The sequence below is a fragment of the Chelonia mydas genome, chromosome 2 (genome assembly GCF_015237465.2).
Source record: "Chelonia mydas isolate rCheMyd1 chromosome 2, rCheMyd1.pri.v2, whole genome shotgun sequence".
Taxonomy (NCBI): domain Eukaryota; kingdom Metazoa; phylum Chordata; order Testudines; family Cheloniidae; genus Chelonia; species Chelonia mydas.
In genome coordinates, this window is record NC_057850.1 from 74,118,290 (window position 1) to 74,138,810 (window position 20,521).

The 20,521-nt window shown below is 42.5% G+C and overlaps 1 protein-coding gene across 2 annotated transcripts in view; it reads left to right on the plus strand.

The window, feature by feature from the left end:
- Positions 1 to 2,979: 2,979 nt before the first annotated feature.
- The window catches only part of KLHL14 (kelch like family member 14), a 75,620-nt gene continuing 58,078 nt past the window's right edge, over positions 2,980 to 20,521 (plus strand). The window contains exons 1-3 of one of the 2 annotated variants that reach the window (XM_043539674.1): positions 2,980 to 3,277; positions 4,203 to 5,174; positions 20,258 to 20,379. In XM_043539674.1, coding sequence (XP_043395609.1) covers positions 4,246 to 5,174; positions 20,258 to 20,379 — 1,051 coding nt within the window. In that variant the 5' untranslated portion in view covers positions 2,980 to 3,277; positions 4,203 to 4,245. The remainder of the gene's footprint in view (positions 3,278 to 4,202; positions 5,175 to 20,257; positions 20,380 to 20,521) is intronic. The other variant, XM_007058789.4, reaches the window with a different exon arrangement.

The window sequence follows — 20,521 nt, forward strand, 5'->3', positions numbered from 1 at the left end:
AATTACAGAACATCCACCCAGTTTGTGAGCCACTTCAGACAGCATGAGAGAAGGGTACATGTTTATAATGTGTAAGTGGCCAAAGCTCATTTATGGAAATAAGATTAAGCTTCATTTTGATATTGGGTAGCAAAGTGAAAAACAAAACAACAAACCATGGTGTTTTCCACTGAGCAAAGCATTTCGATGTGTTAGTGATAGAAATCTGAAAGATGTTGGCTGGGTCAGTCAAAACCTTCTAAAGACATCTTTTTGCAACGTATGGCGTGTAAGAGTATGTGGCACATCATTTAATGAAGAACTATACAAAACCCTACTGGGATTATTTACAGCCATTACAGCAGTAATACAGTAAAGTTTAACAGCACAAAGATGATATAAAAATTGCTCTTCCCATCTACCACAATTTAGTGACACTTCACATCCTTGATAACTGTAGCTGCTATTGAAGTGGAGGAGTCTTAAGAATCATACTTCTTTCAAGGGTGCTAAGAGCCCGAATCTGGGACATCGTGTAAGGAAAAGACACTAAAGGAAGGACACAAAGAAAATGGTGTTAGAGGAAGCATAAAATAATGTGAACCCAAATACCATCTTCTATAATGCTAGCTATTTCATTATTTATTTCTACTGTAACTCTCTTACATTAATGTGAATAAGGGAAGATAGGACTGTAGGGAGGAGGAAGGAGATCCTCGCTCTAAAAGGAGGGAGCTTTTTGATAAGAAAAAACTGAAAAGATATGGCACAGTCTATTTTTCTTTTGGGTCACCAAAAGAGCAAGTTAAAGTGAGAACTGTCCTGGAAGTTACAGTCTGGCTTCTTTCAGTTCCAGCATTTCAAGATGAGACTTTCCAAATCGTGAGCAATCTGACTTCCTGCTTGGTATCCTTTTGCAAGTTAAGGAGAAAGACAATGAGGGCTGCCTTTCAAGGAAACACCCCTAGCATTTATTTTAATGATAAGAGTCCTGTTATTAGCTGGAAAGAGTGGTGCTTATGGATGTCACACCAGCTAAAACTTTCTATAAGTGCTCTTCAGTCTCCTTTCATGCACATTTCATTCAAGGACATACCTTCCTGTGCCCCCTCTTGCCCCCCCTCCCCCAAATTGGAGACTTGACAACAGAAGAACAGAGCTATAAATGTGAGGGTGCAGTATATCATGAGATAAAGTGTGAAGAACAGGTCCTCTGCCAAAATGCCCCTTGGTGTAAGAAAAAAGCAAAAATGCCAAAAAGAGAACTCCCTCCGATTGTTAATTCTACAAAAGAGTCAAAAAACCATGAGCTGTGCACGTTCCTAAGGCATCAGATCTGGCAGAAAGTTGAAAGGTTATGTTTGTGAAATAGCAGCTGCTTTCCTGCCATTTGATTCAGGTTTCTGCATTGCAAAGTCTCCAAACCGAAAGACAAATCTGACAATATGCTAATCTTCCAATAAAAAAAATGTGACTTCTGAACCCTTATCTGTTGAAGAGCTGACAGTGAAGTTCAGAGACGGTTGTCTAACCACACAAAATGATAGAGAAAATATGCCTTCAAACAAGATCATAAATCTTGAATAGTGCAGGGGAACAAATGTAAAGGGAACGATTTACCACTAATACCATTTACTAGCCTCACTTTCCTCGTCTCCTGTCTACCTCAACCCCAGCCCCATCACACATGCAAGGACAGAGGATGTAACCTGTCAAACCAATAACATAAATGCAACGTTGGGGGAGACAGAAAGTGAGTATTTTGTGTATTAAGATCACACGTTATTTCCTTCCCATCCAGGGGGAAGGCAGAATACAAATATAGTGCAACCTGAATACAACGGTATATACACAGACACACACACAAAAAGTTTGCATATTGCACAGGGCGCTTGAAGATCATAAATCTATGCATGAGAAAGATGTAGTGGAAATTTTGGGGGGGATTAGAGTTTATTTTTGTCATCTCTGTGAGACAGCTACTCATTCATCCAGATCACAGCTAAGAAAAAAGCTGGTCACAGAAATTAGCAGTTTCAGCTCAGCAGCAAAGTCGCCAGCCTGTGAAGGCAGAGAGAAATTGACTAATTAGCAATGCGCACTAAAACTTGACGGTTCTTTATAGAGAGAGAGGGAGAGAGGGAGGGAGGCAGAGAGGAGGGGGGGGGGCTAGCTTTTTCCCCTTCTTTCTTCCAAAGATGTTTGAAATCGCAGTCATTTACGCTCGACAATTTTTACAATAGCCTTGAGCCATAATTTTGCGAGTCTCTCCAGCATCCATCCCCCTGTATGGTCTCTCTCCACTGGCCATGCACGACCGTTTCTCTCCCCAACCGTGGATTTCCTATTACTCTCGTTACGACTCACTGAGCCCCAGGCCCAAGGATAATGATGTGTTGTTTCTTGGTAGCATAATTTGTCACACGTACATTTTTTCTTCTTCTTCTCTTGCAGAAAGCTCTGCGCGCTCTCTCTCTTTCTCTCTCTCTCTCCTTCTCCCTCTCCTACATTTTCTTGCTGTTGCTAATTCATGGTGATCAAATGATGTACGACAAAATAAATTGTAAAGAGTGACTGCTCCGAGTTGGGAACCAGAAGGTTGGGGTTTTTTTGGAAGGAGCGATCAAACCTTTAAAAAGGAAGGACAATTGATTTTTTTGGGGGGGAGCTTAAGTGAACCTTTACTTTGGCCGCTGGTTGTGGAGCAGGTAAGTTTCTGGCCTTGTGTCTAGCCGTCTGTGTGTATTTTCTTGTGTCTTCTGGTTTGTTTGTTGGTGGGGAGGAGCGGGGTGTATTTGTGTGTGTGCTGGCGGGGAGTGGGGGGGGGGGAGTTGTGTAACAAACGCCTTTGGAGAATAAACTCCCATTGCAAGAAATGGGCAAACGAGGAAGAAAGAAGGGGAGGGAAAAGGAGGGGGAGGAGTGTGTGTTTGTGTGTGTGTGTGTGTGTGTGTGTGGTTGGGGGGCGGGCGGGGGAGAATTGACCGGGTCCACTTAAAGGGAGAGGCTCGTGGAGATTTCTTAAACCCATGCTGGAAAGGCAAAGGGGGGGGGGTGTTCAGCCGGAGCGGGGCAGGGAAAGTGGCTCGGGCGACCCCTTCCCCCCCCCCCCCCCCCAGTAAATAGGGGAAAATATAAGGAAAGCAGGTTTCAGAGTGAGGCGTGAGCGGCCGCGCTGCAATGGAAGGAGCCGGGCCCGGGAGGGTCCCGCCGAGGAGCGGGAAGAGCAGTGGCGGGCTCGGCTCTCTCGGAGGCGGGATGCGGCCAGCCCCGGTCCCCGTCTCTCCAGCCCGCGAAGGTGCCGTATCAGGGTCCCACTCGGCGCTTGAGCCCCGGCCCCAGGCGGCGCCTCCCGGCGCAGCGGGGTGTCTCCGGGAGTGGCGGGGCAGATGCCAGCGGCTCCCCCCGGGCTCCCCCCCAACTTGAACTTCCCACAGTTCGCGGAGTTAAAAAGCGGCGGCGCCTCCTGCCCAGAGGCGAAGAAACCGGAGGGCAGGACAAGCCCAGGCTCCCCCCGCCCCCGCCAATCCTCCTCCGCCGGCCCAGCGCCGGGCTGCCAACTCGCGCCAAGCCGCGCAAGTGGAGCGGCGGGAGCGCGGGGCAGCGCCGGCCCCCGAGCCACAGACACGCGCGCGCGCGCGGGCTGCAGCGGGGCTAAGCGGAGCCCGGCGCTATGGAGCCGCGAGCAGCAGAAGGGAGGGAGAGCAACAGGCTGGGCAGGGGGCCGCCGAGGCTGTATTGCCGCGCTGGGCTGACGCGGGGGGAAGGGTTTTTTCTCAGCCAGCCCGTGGCTAGTTTCTCGGGGCATCGCAGAGTTTTCGCATTTGAAAACAGCCCCCAACTCCTCGCTCCTCCCCTGGAAACAAGCACGATTTGCAAACTGTGTGTGTGTAGGGGGGGGGGGGTCCCCAAGCCGCGCGCCTCCCTGCCCCTCTGCTTCCCTCTGCTCCCTAGTTACACAAGCCCTGTGCATGGAGGACAAAGCCCCCGCGCCAGGCACCGGCCCCAGGAGCTTGTGCAGGCTCCAGCTCCCAGATGCACCCGGCGCCAGCTTGCTGCTGCTGTGCATGGCTTTAGGGCCGTTGCTCTGGGGAGGGGGCGGCTGAGTGGAGAGGCTCTTGCGTTGCAAACATGCACATCTAGCAATGATGAGTGCTCCAGGCCTGCTGTAAAGCTCTGTGTTTATTGTTGTCCCCTTCCCTTCCCCTGCCTCCTTTGCCCAGCTTGGAGGAGGGTGTAAAGGCAGGTGCGTTGAGGCTGCTCGCCATGTCCAGATCCGGGGACAGGACCTCCACCTTCGACCCCAGCCACAGCGACAACCTGCTGCATGGCCTCAACCTGCTGTGGAGGAAGCAGCTCTTCTGCGACGTGACCCTGACGGCCCAGGGCCAGCAGTTCCACTGCCACAAGGCCGTGCTGGCCTCCTGCTCCCAGTACTTCCGATCCCTCTTCTCCAGCAGCGGCGGTGGCGGCCACCCCCAACCGCTGGCGCTGGGGCCAGGCGCTCAGGACGGGCTGGGCCTGGGGGCACCCCCCAAGGAGCAGCAGCAGGAGGAGCAGGGCACCCCTTCTTCCTCCCCGGAGGACAAGCTGCTGGCCAGTCCCAGAGCCATCAACAACCTGGTGTTGCAAGGCTGCTCGTCCATCGGGCTGCGCCTGGTGCTGGAGTACCTGTACACGGCCAACGTGACCCTGTCCCTGGACACGGTGGAGGAGGTGCTGTCGGTCAGCAAGATCCTGCACATCCCGCAGGTCACCAAGCTGTGCGTGCAGTTCCTCAACGACCAGATCTCGGTGCAGAACTACAAGCAGGTGTGCAAGATCGCCGCCCTGCACGGCCTGGAGGAGACCAAGAAGCTGGCCAACAAGTACCTGGTGGAGGACGTGCTGCTGCTCAACTTCGAGGAGATGCGCGCCCTGCTCGACTCGCTGCCTCCCCCTGTGGAATCGGAGCTGGCGCTCTTCCAAATGTCCGTGCTCTGGCTGGAGCACGACCGGGAGACCCGCATGCAATACGCCCCGGACCTCATGAAGCGGCTCCGCTTCGCCCTCATTCCGGCCCCGGAGCTGGTGGAGCGGGTCCAGTCCGTGGATTTCATGCGCACCGATCCCGTCTGCCAGAAGCTGCTGCTGGACGCCATGAACTACCACCTGATGCCCTTCAGGCAGCACTGCAGGCAGAGCCTGGCCAGCAGGTAAGGGGGAGCTGGGGAAGCTGAATGGAGGACAGTGGCTGGCAGGTGGGAGGGGGTGATTCAGCCACGAACTTAGTGGTTTTCAGTAAATGCCTGGAGGGGTAAAAGTTGAGTTCAACCTGAAAAGATCCAACAAAGGAAGAGAGGTGGGGTGAGGGGCATGCAGCGGGGAGGAGGGAGCCCCCTCTAGCACACCCACACACTGAGCTGGGGGCGGGGGGCAGACACAGCCACAGGTATCGGATATAAAACCCACAAGCGCATTAGAAAAATGCCAAGTGTGTTACACCCTAAAGGAACAAAAACATGGGTAGTGTTGTTGACCCATTAGTTATGATCTGTGCGGTCAGTTTGATATGGAGTGATTGTGCTGTGCACCTAATGTTTCTAGAAGGTTTTGCTATAGCCCTAGCTAGCTGTACCTCTTTGTAATATTTTAACCTACCTTCGACTCCGGAAAAGGACTTTTGATTAATGAAGTGTCACATGTCTTCAGTGTCATCTTGTTTAGTACAAACCAGACAAAGATGGAAATGAACGATTGCGGTGCTACCCTTTTCCCCCAGCCCTGCCAAACAAACTTTGTTTTGTTCCCTCCCCTTTTCTCAGTGATCAGAGAAGTTGCTTTGATGCCGAAGTTGATGCTGATCTGTCTAATATCTGAGAGCAAAATGCTTCTGTCTTTTAAAATCTCTCCATTCATTTATGAAGCTAGGACACGTCTGACGGGAAACTGACTAGGGTAAAGAGAGGGAGGGGTAATTTCTCACTGCATACCACTGTCTGTACTGGGTGGTTGGAAATACAGCAAAGTGGAAAAGATACTATGCTGTTTTCCAGACACTACAACACCGTATAGTTTGGTATTTACAAAACTATTTTTAGAGGTGTGTATTGCAAACAGGATTACGATTTAATAGCTGCCTCTTAAAATATAATGTGGGAAGAAGACTGTATGTGCAAACAGCCATGGTTTACTAGCATCAGTTTTAAATCCTATTATGAGCTCCCAGGGCTGTTTGCATTAGGAGTTAGTATCTTGTCAGCTTCCCATCTTTCTATCGTGGTAATCACCACAACTCCATAAGATATCACGCCTAATCCATAGCCTTAAAGTGTAAACATTAGATTTGACTGTGCATGTAAAGATTCATGACTTGAGAACTTCTTGTAATTATTATAGGCCATTTCCCCCCAATTCTATCTCTTTAATGAAGGGGATGCATCTTCAGTACAATACATTTTAAACTATAATACATATATTTAAATCCCATTAATTGATTTTTGTAAGAAGAATTGCAGTTATACTTGTTCTGATATTATTGATGTTCAGATAAATTCCATATTATGCATCAAAACTTGTGACTTCATAATGTTTATATCTATGACATCTCAGTTATGTTTCGTGTTAATGAGGTAATGAATCGTGATGTAAAAGACTGACAATGTGAGATTAGTGTCAGGAGGTGAAAGCATTCCATATAGTTTAATGAGTAGTTAGTAAATGGAAACTAAATTAAAAGGATATTTGAGGGGTTTAATTTTTCTTCCCTTACATGTATACTTCATTTTGTTCAAAAAATGGAATGATATAAAGCAAATATGGTGACACAGTATTACAAAAATCAAAGCATGTTTAGAAGATTTTGCTCTGCATTTTAACTATTATTAATATTAAGTGGGCTATTATTAATACCTGGTATTCATAGGAAAGAGTGGTATAATATTAAGATTTTAAATGACATGATATTTTACTGTTAATGCAGACTATTTTTTGAAAATCTAATTTTAGTATGTACCCAAATGATTTAGCTTTAGAAATACTACAAGTGCCTTCTTTTATTATCTCTGTTTGTCTGTTTTAGGGATTTTTTGCACCCATCACCAAAGTATCTAAATGATTCCCAGTGGTAAATACTGGAATAAAAAAAGAATACAAACATTTGTAGCAAAAATTATTTCTGGTAAATATCCTTAGATTTCAACATTCAGAACAGTTGACTTTCAAAACGCAAAATCCACTACCTGTTTCAGTCTAGATTCCACACACCACCCTGGGGCATGCTGGGGCTCATGTCCTGGTGGATTGCTGAGATACCAGGCTGTTTGGTTCAGTGAAGATACCTTCCAGCTTCACTGGTCCATATCATTTGAAGGATATGTAGTGGTGTTCTGACCACTGACTGCTTACAAGTGTCATGGATGCTGTAAGAATCAGATACTCCTGCTGCTGGAAGCGGTCTTTTACTTTAAGCAGGAAAGTACATGAAGGATTGTACTTAACAGACTTAAATTGGCTCCTAAATGGCAGTCGTTTAATTGGCTAAGAGAGACTATGAAAATCATTTTTTTAATTTAGAATAGGTGTGGGTATTGTTGATAATATTCCAGACATCCTTATATTAACTTTAAAAGGTGAATAACACACTGTCACATTCTCAACTTTAACATATGTTTAGAAACAGTATTGTAACTAGCTTCTGTTTTGTTTTGAGAATCACAAGTGGTATGTCTAAAACATTTTAAATCTAATTTTACAAACATACATACAACCTTTCATGAAGTGTTAAATATTAAAGTACCAAAACTAACTAGGATACAGAATGCATTTTGTGTATTTTCATATTTGGGACTGGATTGCAGAGCACAGAATTGATAATGCTCAGTCAAGATCCTTTGTTGTGTCTTGATGATCTTAAGGTCACCTCATTGTTCCATCAGATTGTACTGATCCACACATGCCTTTAAAAATCCAGATCCCTCTCTCTTAGCTATACTGGCTCTGAAGTTCTGACAAGAGTGAAAACTAATCTACTTACTTTACTGACTAAATATGACTCAGAATACATACAAAGCACTGGTCTATTGCATAAGAAGTACTATTGTACCTAGTGAAATGAAAGAAATAAACAAGGACAAACTTATACACCTATCCAGACAAGCTTTTGCTGTCTGCTAGATATAGTTTTGCTAAAACTATGATATCTGATAGGCTTAACATTCAGTGAACATGTTATTTTTAAGAAAAAAGATATGGCAACATTTTCTGGAATTATGAATTTGAAAAATAATATCTAAAAATTACTGAACAGTAAAATAAATAGATGAAAAAAATATTTGTAGGATTGTCAAAGTTCACTGTGGTTTCCTGGGAGCAATAATAATCTTAATAGATTAGAACTTAAAAAAAAATGATAAAAGATTATTCAAAAAGGATTCATGGGTCTTTAAGAGATAAGTTACTCCCTATGTACACTAAAGTTTTTAATTACTGAGAAGTAAACAGCACAGTGACATAGACATCTGCTTGGTAAGCATAGAAGAAATCGGGAAGATCCCACACACACTAAAAATTCACCTGATAACTTTCTTCCTTACTTAAAACAACACCTTTCTCTCTAATGTACTACTTGAAAATTATAGCACACAACTACTTTGGAATTTGACCTAGTCACATTTCTTAAATTCTCACCAAGTAGAAAGAGTAAATGTCAGAAAGCTTAACATATGGTTGTTTTGCTTTCAAAAGTAACTACATAAAAATGGTACCATCTTACTTAATAGAGCTGTCCCTTGAATGTATTCTGAGTCATATCTATTTACTTTACTGCCTAAAATAAGTTTTCACTCTTTTCGGCACTGCAGAGCCAATATAGCTATGGAAAAGGGAACTGGGTTTTATTCTGGCTCATGCAGAAGGAACAGAATTATTTACTGAGTTCCAAATGCAAAATCTGTATTGTTGCAGATGCATGAACTAGAAAGAGTCCAGTTTGACATTCATGTTGGATTTTCAGGAGTCTCAGTTAGTAAAAGAAAACAGATTTCCACCTGTAAACCAAGCAGATTCTTTCTGGAAGCCACAGAGACCATAAAGATGGAACCTCCCATAATGACTTTTTTCCAAAGTTACCTTTCGGACTACAACTAAACTCTAATTTTAAAGAAAGTTTAAGAGTAATATTCCCATTAAACACTGTGGTATGCTAGAGGCTTGATCCTGCAAGGTGCTGAATAATCAGGCTGTGATTCAGCAGAGCACTTAAGCACATGCTTAACTTTATTCTGATATCCCTTTTACTGATTTTGCGCTGGTCACTTCTCTGACTTCTTTGCTCCTGATATAGGCCCTGGTTCAGGCAGGTACTTAAGGGGAAAAATTAGTGGGTGCTCTGCACCCACCAGCAGCCAAGGCTTGAGGCAGCCAATCAGGGCCCGGCTGGGCCAGTATAAGAAGGGCTCCTAGGGAGTAGCTGGGTCAGTCTCACTCCAGCCTTGGAGTGGGGAGTATGTAGCTGTCTGGGAGCGGAGCGGTGGCCTGGCCTGGCAAGTCCCCAGGCTGAGGCCTTGCTGAAGGCCAAAGGAGGTACTGGGGCTGCAGGGAGACAGCTGGGCCAAGAAGGGCAGCAAGTCCAACCCCCTTGCTGGTGATGAGTGGCCATTACAGACTTTAGTCTGCCTCAGAGAAAGGGGGCTAGATGATGACTGGCAGTAGCCACTGAGGCAAGGTGGATATAGGGGTTTGGAGTTCCCCTGGGAGGGGAGACCCAGAGTGTGGGGGTACTGGTGTAGGCAGCACCCCAAGGAAAGGGGCACTGGGGTCTGGGATGGACACAGGGCCTGAGGCAGGAGAGACACTGGCCAGGAGGAGGTGCTCCGAGTGCTGGAATTGAGTTAATTCTTGGACAACCAGCAGGAGGCACCACAGCGGTGAGTGCTCTATGGGCTACAGGCCCGCTCACAAACTTTGGGGATTCCTAGGAGATCCACTTGAGCATTCAATGAGACCTTCTCCCCACAGTGGCCCACTCCTTCAGAACGCTGCTCTAATTGCAGTTGCCCCAGAAATTCACCTAAAGGAGGAGCCTTGTCAGTGAGGAGGCTTCATGGAACAAGCAGAGGCAGGCTGTATTATCTTTTACATGTTAGTACTATGGAGCCAGAGGGAGGAGGATATGCATGTCTCCCAGTTGTACTGGTGTTCTGAGTGGGAATCCCCCCGAAATCCATTCTTCTGCTGCCCTTTCCCCAACGTGCATCCTGATCCCATGGAGGGTAGAGGTAAGGATGGCTGAAGGAGGATAGCCTCATGCACGTGTTTCCTCCTGCACATGGATCTTGAAGGCAGAGAAGTTCCTCAAGGGAGGAAGGAGAACTCTGAAATTCTGAATCTGTAATTATTGGCTATTGTAAATGAAAGGTCTGCCTCAGTAGAATCATTCAACTCCATATTCAAGAGTGATAATCAACCTGGATATTTGTGAGGAAAAGCTGAAGATAGAAAATAAAATCAACATCTAATCTTTTTTTCCCCAAGAAAGAGGTCTGAGTTCTGTAAAACACACATTGAGGGAAAATCCCAGTAAAAATAAGATCACTATCTGATAGTTCAGATAAGTCTTAGAAAATGGAGTGAAGTCCCTCTCTGTCCCAAAAAGTGAATGCAGCTTCATCCCTGACAAAGGTCATGATTATTCTTGCACAGCAAGATATTCTCCCAAAAGAAGAAACATATGGGAAGTTAGTGGGGCGCCTTAGGAGAAATTTTGGGCTGGAGTCCACTGTAGAGCTGGTTGGGAATTTTTCAGCAAAATGTTTTTTCTCTGGAAAATGCTAATTTGTTGAAACCAAAACTTTTTGCAGGAGTGGGTTAGTTTCAATTAATTTCTTCACTCATAAATCCACTCCATTTAAGGCAACTTCACTTAAAATCAGAATATATCAAAACAAAATATTTTGATATTCTCTAAACAAAGATTTCAAAAAGATCAAAATGAAATGTTTCAATTGACCTGAACCGATTTTTTTATTATTATATTATTTATGGTTCACTAAAAAATTTTGAGTTTGACTTTTTGTCCATATTCAGGGTGGGAACAATCTTGAAATCTCTCTGGTAAGCCATTTCCCATCTAGCTCTACTCACCACTGGCTTTGCCCATCCAGCTCCTTCTTACATCCACCACTAGCTTTGCCCATCCAGCTCCTGTAACAAAATAAAATATACAGAAGTTTCAAAGGACAGGAAGTTAAAATCTATCATCCAAAATACTTCTTGGCATCATTTTTTGTAGCTGAGATAATCACTGGCTCCTGTAACTTCCCTTAAGGACCATAGCACCCAGTATTGTTGCTAGTAGATATCTCTTGCTGTGTCCTTGGAAGGCAGACAGCCAACTTTGAAGAAATATTATCACCTGCCAAGTTTGAAAGAAGCAGACTGTTCAGGGAGAAGCTGGGAAAAGTAGAAGCTGATGCAGCAGACAAAAAAATATAAATAAATAAAAATGTCTTTCCTTCAGAAACCTGAGAGGAAAAGTAGATAACTAACCTTAAAGGAACAGACAGCTCTTTTAGAGCTCCTGTGGGACTCAGGGAGAAATTTTAGAAAGAGCTCAGGATACAAGAGAAACACGTTTAGGATCAGAGGCAATGGAGGAGACAAATCAAGCCAAGATCACTTCTACTCAGATAACAGAAGTAATTCTCATTTCCTAAGACCAGCTTCCTAATGAAAAGGAACCATAGATAGCAAGAAAGAATAAATTGAGGTAGAGTACCCCTACAGCCACATACTGTTATGAATCAGGCTGTAGTCAAGTCTTACTTAATGGTCAGGGCAGGAGATTGGCCTAGTGGAGCAGAGGTGACCAAGTCTAGTGGCAAGAGCCCAAATCAGGAGCCGAGATACCAAGTCCAGGTAGTGAACCATTGTCAAGAGCTAGGAATCAGTAGTCAAGCATCAGAACCAGATTATTAGCTGGAGCAGGGGCAGGAGCAGAAATCTGGAACTCTGAGCCAGGGGGAGAAAACCAGGGGTGGATCTAGGAACATAGAGCAAGAGGCAGGAGCAGGGAAGGAGCTGAGAGTAGGGAGCAGGACCAGAAAAATGGCTGCAGGCATGGAACACTATTAAGCAGCCAAGGACCCTCCCCTCCTGCAGGGTTTAAGGATGTGTCTGAAGGCAATGAGCTGGGTCTGGGTTCAGCTGTGGGGACCCTGACACATACTTCCAACATTGTAATCAAGCAAAGGCCCATATCATCAGGAAACTTAATAATATTCATAGATCTTTTAAAGGTCTACATGCCAATAAGACTGGCACGGAAGGTTTCTGTTATTCACTTACCAAGCTAAACATTGTGAATATAAGTTCCTTCCACTGAGATCAGATTGAGTTCCTCAGGGATTCATTGGGTTGTTAGTAGACACGGTTGCAAAGCTCAGGTCTCAGTGAATTTACAGATACCGGTGCTTGGATGACTTTCTAGTGTGGATATAATCATAGGAGTATAGGAGCAAGTATAGGAAGTGACTAACTCAGCAGCGACAGAAATACAGAAACATGGATTCATAATAAATTTCCACAAAAAGAAGCTGGTTTCAACATAGTCATTGACCCAAGATGAGAGATGCCTTTGACAGAGGAAAGATTCAAGAAGATAAGTTTGGCTGGCTATTCACAATGGAACACGGGCAAAGAAAGCATATATTAGTGCCTGTCTCAAGCTACAAGGAACAGTGATTTCAGGTACTGATATAACAACCTTGGCAAGGTTCCATATGCGATAACTACAAAGATTCTTTATGAAGAGCTGGTACCAATCTCTAGTCAACATGAATAATAAGCTAGTAATGCAAGGAGACAATGATGAAAAGGTCATTATTGGATGTTCCTCCGAGAGAAACAGTAATAATGGAGGCCAACCTTTAAGGACAGCAGCCCATACTTAGTTCATATAACAACACAGGGGATCTAACCGCCAAATGAGAAGATATTCAATCTGAGTGTCCTGGAACTAAGAACAGAGAAGCCTGCTATCTTAACTTTTCAGAATCAACTCAGAAACCATCACAAGTTAGTAACAACATGAAACCAAGCAGTGATTGCATTAGTAAAAAAGTCTGAAAGGTATTCAGAACTCCGGGTCACCTCAGGAATCATTAGTCTTAATAGAGTGGGTGGAAATTCCATATTGACAATCATATAGGAAATGTACATAAAAGGAAACAAACATTTTAAAAAAGCATACTGGTTAGCAGGCAACCTCATCAACAGTGCTTTAATCATGAAATCTTCAATCATATTTCTCATTGATACAGTCAACCTCAAGTTAGACTTCTGCTTCCAAGGTCAATCACAAGACAAAGATTAAATTTTTTTTTCTAGGAATGAGTATCTGATCTCTTATTTATTTATGAAGTACTTATCCAGTGCTCTGTGTGCTGGACAAAAATTAAATCATTTCAATAGATCAAGAGGATCACAAACAGACATCAGTCCCCACAACAGTTCACTACCCCAGCTTGTTGTTCTTAACTTCCCCCAACCTCTACCCAATGTCATACACCATTTCCTGTCCCAGATCCCCAACCCCTCAAATAGTCTGCAGGTCAATCCCCAATCAACCCTTCCTCTCCCAAGGAAATGAATGGCGAAAAAGTTATTTCCTGGAGTCATCAAATGCAGGCTTAGACAGATGTAGCTATTAATTCTACTACAATATATATGGTATATCGTCTCTGGGTACTCTGCTAAGCAGGCCTATACAGAGAATAAAATCAGAAAGAATATCTACCATCTTCATGGCATCAAACTGAATGAGAAGACTCTGTTTCTCAGACTTAGTGATGACATCAGTGGGACCACCATTCAGTTCCTCATAGATGCCTCCTCCTAAGGAAAGGAATATGTTGGAAAAAAAAGTTGTTCTAACCAAATCATTTATGGGATATTGTTGTGTAGGGAACCTATAGAGCACACTCCAGGATTTGACTAAAATTCATATATTGGTATTGAGACAAGAACTGTGACCCTAGGAAAAAAATATTCTCCACATCCCAGACTTCCTACAGAAGGGCGTGCCCTTAGGGCACACTTTGAGTACTCTAAAAGTTTAGACCCTTGCTCTGCCAGTTGAAGAAGAGCTCTGTGTAGCTCCAAGGCTTGTCTATTTTACCTACAGAAGTTGGTCCAATAAAAGATATTCCCTCGCCCACCTTGTCTCTCAGTTATGTTAGGGTCAGATAAAAGATCCCAGATACATATACATCCCCAATTAGTTTCTGAATCTAATAAAGCCTATCAACAAAATTGTGTCCAAACCGAAACTTAAGTTTGGTGTTCCAAACCGTCAGTAAGCCCACATTTGAACCTCTGTATCCTGGTCTCTTCTGTCTGTTAAATGAATGTTTCTAGTCATGTTTACCTGTGAAATGAGAGGGTCAGCACTGGGTATGTTAGCCTTAGAAGACCTTATATTGCATTCCCACAGCATTAGGGTAGTTCTTAAAACATCCCCGCCACTTATGTCCAACGTCAATTCACCAGCCACAAGAGACTGTCTTCCCAAATTTCAGCCCTAAACGGGAGCATGAAAAAGGAAAGCTGTGGTGTAAATGTGCTGTGAAGAGAGTTCTCAAAATGCCCATAAAGAGTAAAAAAGAGATGGATGAAGCCTCTGAACTTATTTTGTTTTTCTATCTAAACTGCAGAAGACAAAAAGCATCAAAGTAAACAATCTTCAGATGGCTCATATCTTGCATTAAAAGAGGCTGTATAGAACTTGGCAAGGTGGTTCTTTACGGATTTATAGCAAATTCTGCAAGACCAATACCCTCATCCAAGAGGATGGCCACAGCAGCAGAAGAAATTTGCAGTGCAGCAATCTGATTCTCTGTTCGGACTTTTGTTAGGCACTATGAACTGGACACTGTTCCATTCAGAGGCATCTTTTGGGAAAAAAGTTTTCCAAGAACTGTCATGGACACAGTGGGCCAAACTAAACCCTGGTGTGACTTCATTTCAACTAATGGACTAATAACACCAGGGCTGAATGAGGCTGTATTTTTAACTTTTAGGTCAAATCTGAGCCTTAAAGCAATTATTTGTTTATACTGGTAACTAACCCAGCTCATTCTGCCAGTGTCATTTTCTTAGGACTCTTACTACTTATTATTTTGAACAGTGCTAGGTTGGCCTATATAGGCCCCATTCAGAAAAGTACATAATTGACTTCAATGGCATTTAAACATGTGCAAAAAGGTGATCGTGGCTTACTGAACTGCGGGTCACATTTTTTAGCTACTAATTTCTGTTCTTTGATTGACATAACCACCAATCTGGAGCCCCCCTAAACTGCATTTTTCTTCATTACTTTTAATAGCATATACAATATGTGTAAAGAGTTAAGATTGATATTTCTGGATTTTATTCCAATCTATTTTTTAAACATTAATTAATATGATGTTTTCATATTCAGTTTGGAATCTTTCGGACCTGGAATAGGTGGGGTTTTCCTTCCTTCCCCAACAGAGAGACTTCTGAACTGCTATGAGTAGCTACAGAGATGAGGAAAGCCCAGCAGGGGGTGGTTAATCAGAAAAAATTAAATCAGCAAGGAAGATATTTTCACTGGTATTGTTTTACTTTAACATGAGGATGGCAGGACTGCATACTTGCTTTGGATGGGGACTTGATGTCAGGACTTCTGAGTTCTGTGCCTGTCTCTACCACTGCATAACGATGAGCAAGTCATTTAGACTATATCTATTTTACACACCACTGGCAGGGCAGCATGTAGGATATGTGAAACTTCATGCTGTTGTGAAAAGCAAGAAGCGTCCACAATGCGGTGGATAGCTACACGTGTCAGTGAAATACTCAGGCAGCAGGGAAAGGCTTCAGTAGCTTCCTGCTGGCAAAATCTTTCACTGCAGAAGGAAACGGTCTGGCAGGGAGGAGGCACTGCGGAAACCCCCCTGCCAAAGCTTTTCACTGCTGCCAGAGTCTTTACCTGCATCAAGGAAAGGCTCAGTAGCAGGGAGCTGCCTGGGCCTTTTTCCCTGCCTTCCTCCTGCCACAGTCTTTCCCTACTGGTGAAGTCTGTTCCTGTGGAGGGGAAAGGTTCTAGCAGCAAGGAGGCAGCAGGACACTACACTGCTAAAAATAGCAGTGTAGATGGGAAGGTATGGCTTAGTTGAGCCATGCAGGGTATGTACTCATGTGCATATCCACACCCATCAGGCGTGTGTTCGTTGTACTCGCCTAAGTTGTGTGTCACCGACTCTACTGCAGTTATACCTGTGCTAGGGTGGCTACTGAACACGCCGCCAAAAGAAGAATGCAGTGTAGGCATGCCTTTCGGCTAAAATTTTCAACCTGTGAACATAAAGTTAGCTTAGACTACTAAATCAGTGGCCAGGTTTTCAGAGATGCTGAGCACTTACAGCTTCCTTTGATGTCAGTAGGAGTTACGGGAATTCAGCATCTTTGAAAATCAGTCCACTCATATAGGTGTTTAAAGATATAGGTTTTTGTGCCTGACTTCAGACATCCAAGTTTTAAAATTTTGGCCTTAAAATATTTTTGCTAGACTTTACACACTCTGAAATAGGTAAAATAAATTCCACATGGCTTGGGGTTCGGTGAGTCTTAATTAAGGTTTATTAATTTTTTTGAGATTTTCATATAGAAGCAGCTATCTCTGTGAAAATAATAATAATTAACAGGAGTATGTGTCTGGATCGGGTAGAATAGACCCCGTGGAGCCTGGGTATCAAAAAACCGTTTACAGGAAAAGTTACTTAGAGTAGCATATATCAGCTTTTAATACTACACAAGCATGCCTGCTACAGTCAACAACATTTCAACCGCCCCAGGTTGGGATCTACTAGTATTAACTAAGTATCAGCGAATATAAATAGCCATATTAGTGTGAATGTGAATCACATCCTATTAATATGTCATGTGACATACAATACTATGAAATATAGACTATAAAAAGAAAGTTTCAGTTGCAATCTGAAGTGTTTCAGATGATAATTGCATATTATCAAAATAACAAATCAGTAGCAATGTAATAGGGAAAATATCTCTCTTAGGATTCTGCTAGCAATCACATGAGCTTTAGACTCTACTTTTATCTTACTGTTTTTATTTAATTACATTAATGTTTGAAAATAGGTTACTGCCTATGAACAGTGAGATTTTTCACATGTATCATGTGCGTACAGGTTAACATTCTGCTGTAGTACTATTACTGGATGTAATATCAAACATGGTTAAAGTATGATCCAGTAAATAAAAATACATATTTCAAAACCTAGAATAGATGCATTTACTCCAAAGATCAGAAAAGCACCTTTGGATCTAGTCTACCAAGCCAATAAAGCATGCTATATAAAGAAATATCGACACTTGTATTTACCCAATACATTGGAATGTTTCTGAACATAAATCAATTAAATAGTGCATGTTTTAGATAAAAAACATAGTAATTATCTGAAAGATCCAGATGTTTTTCCTCAAAAAGATCCTGGCTACTGAATTCATACGAACTTTTATAAAGCTACTCTTATTTACCTCATTGACTAAAACATTTTAAAAAAACATTTCTTTTATAGACGTGTCACTCCCTCTTCAGGATACTGTAAATATACAAGTTGGGCTTTGTTTAAATAAAATTGAGGGTGGATTGCGTGGTGCCAAAGTCTTGAAATTCAAAGTTAAGTCTGACATATTCTGTGATTTCATTTTGCACCTTAGCCATTAAGCCTTATTTGTTCATTGTTTTTTCACCATGCTGTGAGGAGAAAGGAGTTTATTAGATGAAAGTTGAAAACTGAAATATGTTCCTTTATCAACTAGATCTTACAAGAGCATTCAAATTTTTATAATACAAGTAGAATTGATTGTGAGATAACTATAACATATAACACAAGAGGGTTGGAATAAACAATTTATTCTCTATCATTAGGGATGATCATGCATAACTAACTTATGTCTCCAGTTTTCTGTGCCACTAGTTACATGTGCAGTCACAAAAAAAAAGAGTTTAGCATTCTCTTATGTTGCATATTTTCTGTCTACCATACTTTCATTAAACGTCTTTCTTTGGAAGAACTGAATATCTCAGGGAATTAGTAATATATATGGAAGCTTTGACAGCTAAGTCATAGTTTGAATCTGGTCCATTCTGGCAATGACTGTGAGCCAACTTCTGATCTCACTTACATATGGAGTCTAGCAGACTGGTAACAACTATCACCTGACAATAAATAGAAGTTTTGGCGCGTAGGCCAAAGACTGAATTGTCAGGAAGATGGAATGACTCCCTCCAAATCATGGTTCAAGCACATTGGTAAGACAGTGGAGAATCTTGCTCTGTCACTGTCCCTGCTGTATAAATTCTGTACATAAAATGAGGGTTTCCATTTCCTATGCTGTCAATTTGGCAACTTACAAAAGCCTTAGCTTTATTTATTCTGAAATTAATTTATCTGTTATAGCATCCCCTATCTGTCTTTCTGGTGTTGTCGTATTTCCCAAATATCTAGAACTATAATTGTACTCTGTGTAGCAACATATCACAGTACCATCTGAAAGGTTTGATTCGTAACCTTAAAGTAGATGGAATCTCCCATTGTACATTCTCTCTCTGATGAAGAGCAGGTGGGATAGCACATATCTAAAGGCAACGAATATTGAAAGAAAATCAAAACTTGCTAGAGTTTATTGTGCACAAATTTTAAATAGGGTGCAGTATGAACATAAGTGTAAATTAGTCTCTCAGACAATCACAGTCTTGCCAAATAATAATGTAAACTGTATTTTAAAAAAATAGTCTATGGACATCAGTGATAAGGCTCCCTCTACTGGAGTGTATTACTGATAATGGGGTTTCTATGCAGAGAGTTCACCCTGTTGTTGTGAGTACAAAATTTAGTGATAATGGAGCTTGATTAATGGAGTTCTCTGGCGTTCCTTGCAAGGAATGTTCATTAAAAATATCTAAATTAGTGCCAATAACACCATTCTACTCAACAAAGCAGTGGTGTATAGCAAGGGTGTATTATGGCAAACATGCTGTCCCTTATGGACAATAAATAGTATGGATGTATTTTAAAATGCTATATCACCATCATATATAGAATGAATTGTTATATCAGGGTTCTTTATTTATCATTTTCAGGCTTAGGGTGACTGATAGTCACTTAACATATACTTGAATTTCTATTAAAGCATCAGGACTCATCTGGGGTCTAGGACTTCCTTCCCCTCTTCACATACAATTGTGCTAAATCCATTAACATTGCAAAGAAATGTACGTTCATCAGGTATAGTGGTGGAGACCAGGGTGCATATAACCGCTTTTACTGCATATGAGACATTGCAGTCCTATTCTTAAGAACTGCCAAGCAGATTGGGAATCACGGTCACGGTTAATAGCAGCGAATTGCCAGTTCTTGATGGGTGGGTAGTCACTCCTTTCAGTGGTTGCCCCCTGGGGGAGAAGGTAGAAAAACAGAGAGAGGGAATTAGAGTGACTTTGCACAGTCGAGCAGGTTCATGCCGCTGGATCAGTAGCAAGCATTGGCAGGGCTCCACTCTGGGGAGGCTCACAACAACATCACAGTCTCATTTTTACCAATTGGTGTTGCTATAGCCAGTGGTGCACAGGGGGAGAGCAAAGAAAATAGGGGGATGGGGGGGAGGGAATGGGAAAGCAGGAGTCTGGGCTAAATTAAACAAACAAAAAAGTACTTGTAAGTTAGCGTTTAACCCATAACCGTTTGCCTGGTGCTACTAATTGTACTAAACTGTAGTACTGGAAGTTCAGTGTGTGATTAAAGAGTTGGCTCACAAACTCTCTGCATAACCTTAATTTTTTCAAGGTTCTTTGAGTGTAGAATGGCTTATAATAATGATTTTGACTAATACGATTTTTGACATGCAACTTTAATGCTTAACCTTAGTACAACTCCAGAGCATTTCATGTGTATTCAGCTGTAAAGAGTGATGATTTAAAGGGATAATATAAGAAAAAGGTCGTTCTAGAATGAACCTCTAACAAATTGCATAAAGGAAGCTGCTTATTCCATGAGTAGAGGGATATGCAGCTTTTCTGATCATTTTTCTGCTTGGTTCAAAAAATTATTGAGACATGATTGGGGAAAGAAATGCAAAAAATGAAATAGAAAACTGCAAGCAGTGAACATTCTTTTGATGGTTGTGATTTTGTTGCCACTAAAAATACTCTACAATAATATAGTTATTCATCTTTTCTCTTTTTTGGGTGAAGAATTCGCTCCAATAAGAAAATGCTGTTATTAGTCGGAGGATTGCCTCCCGGACCTGACCGGCTACCCAGCAATTTGGTTCAGTATTATGATGATGAAAAGAAGACATGGAAAATACTGACAAGTAAGCGGTTTATTTTTTGTAGAGTTGTCTTGATGAATCCAAAACCATGGTTAATTAAATTAGACATTTTATTGATTTGTTTCCCTTCAGAGATTTGTTTATGTATCACAAGAGGTTTCACAATGCAGCAATAAATTGAGAT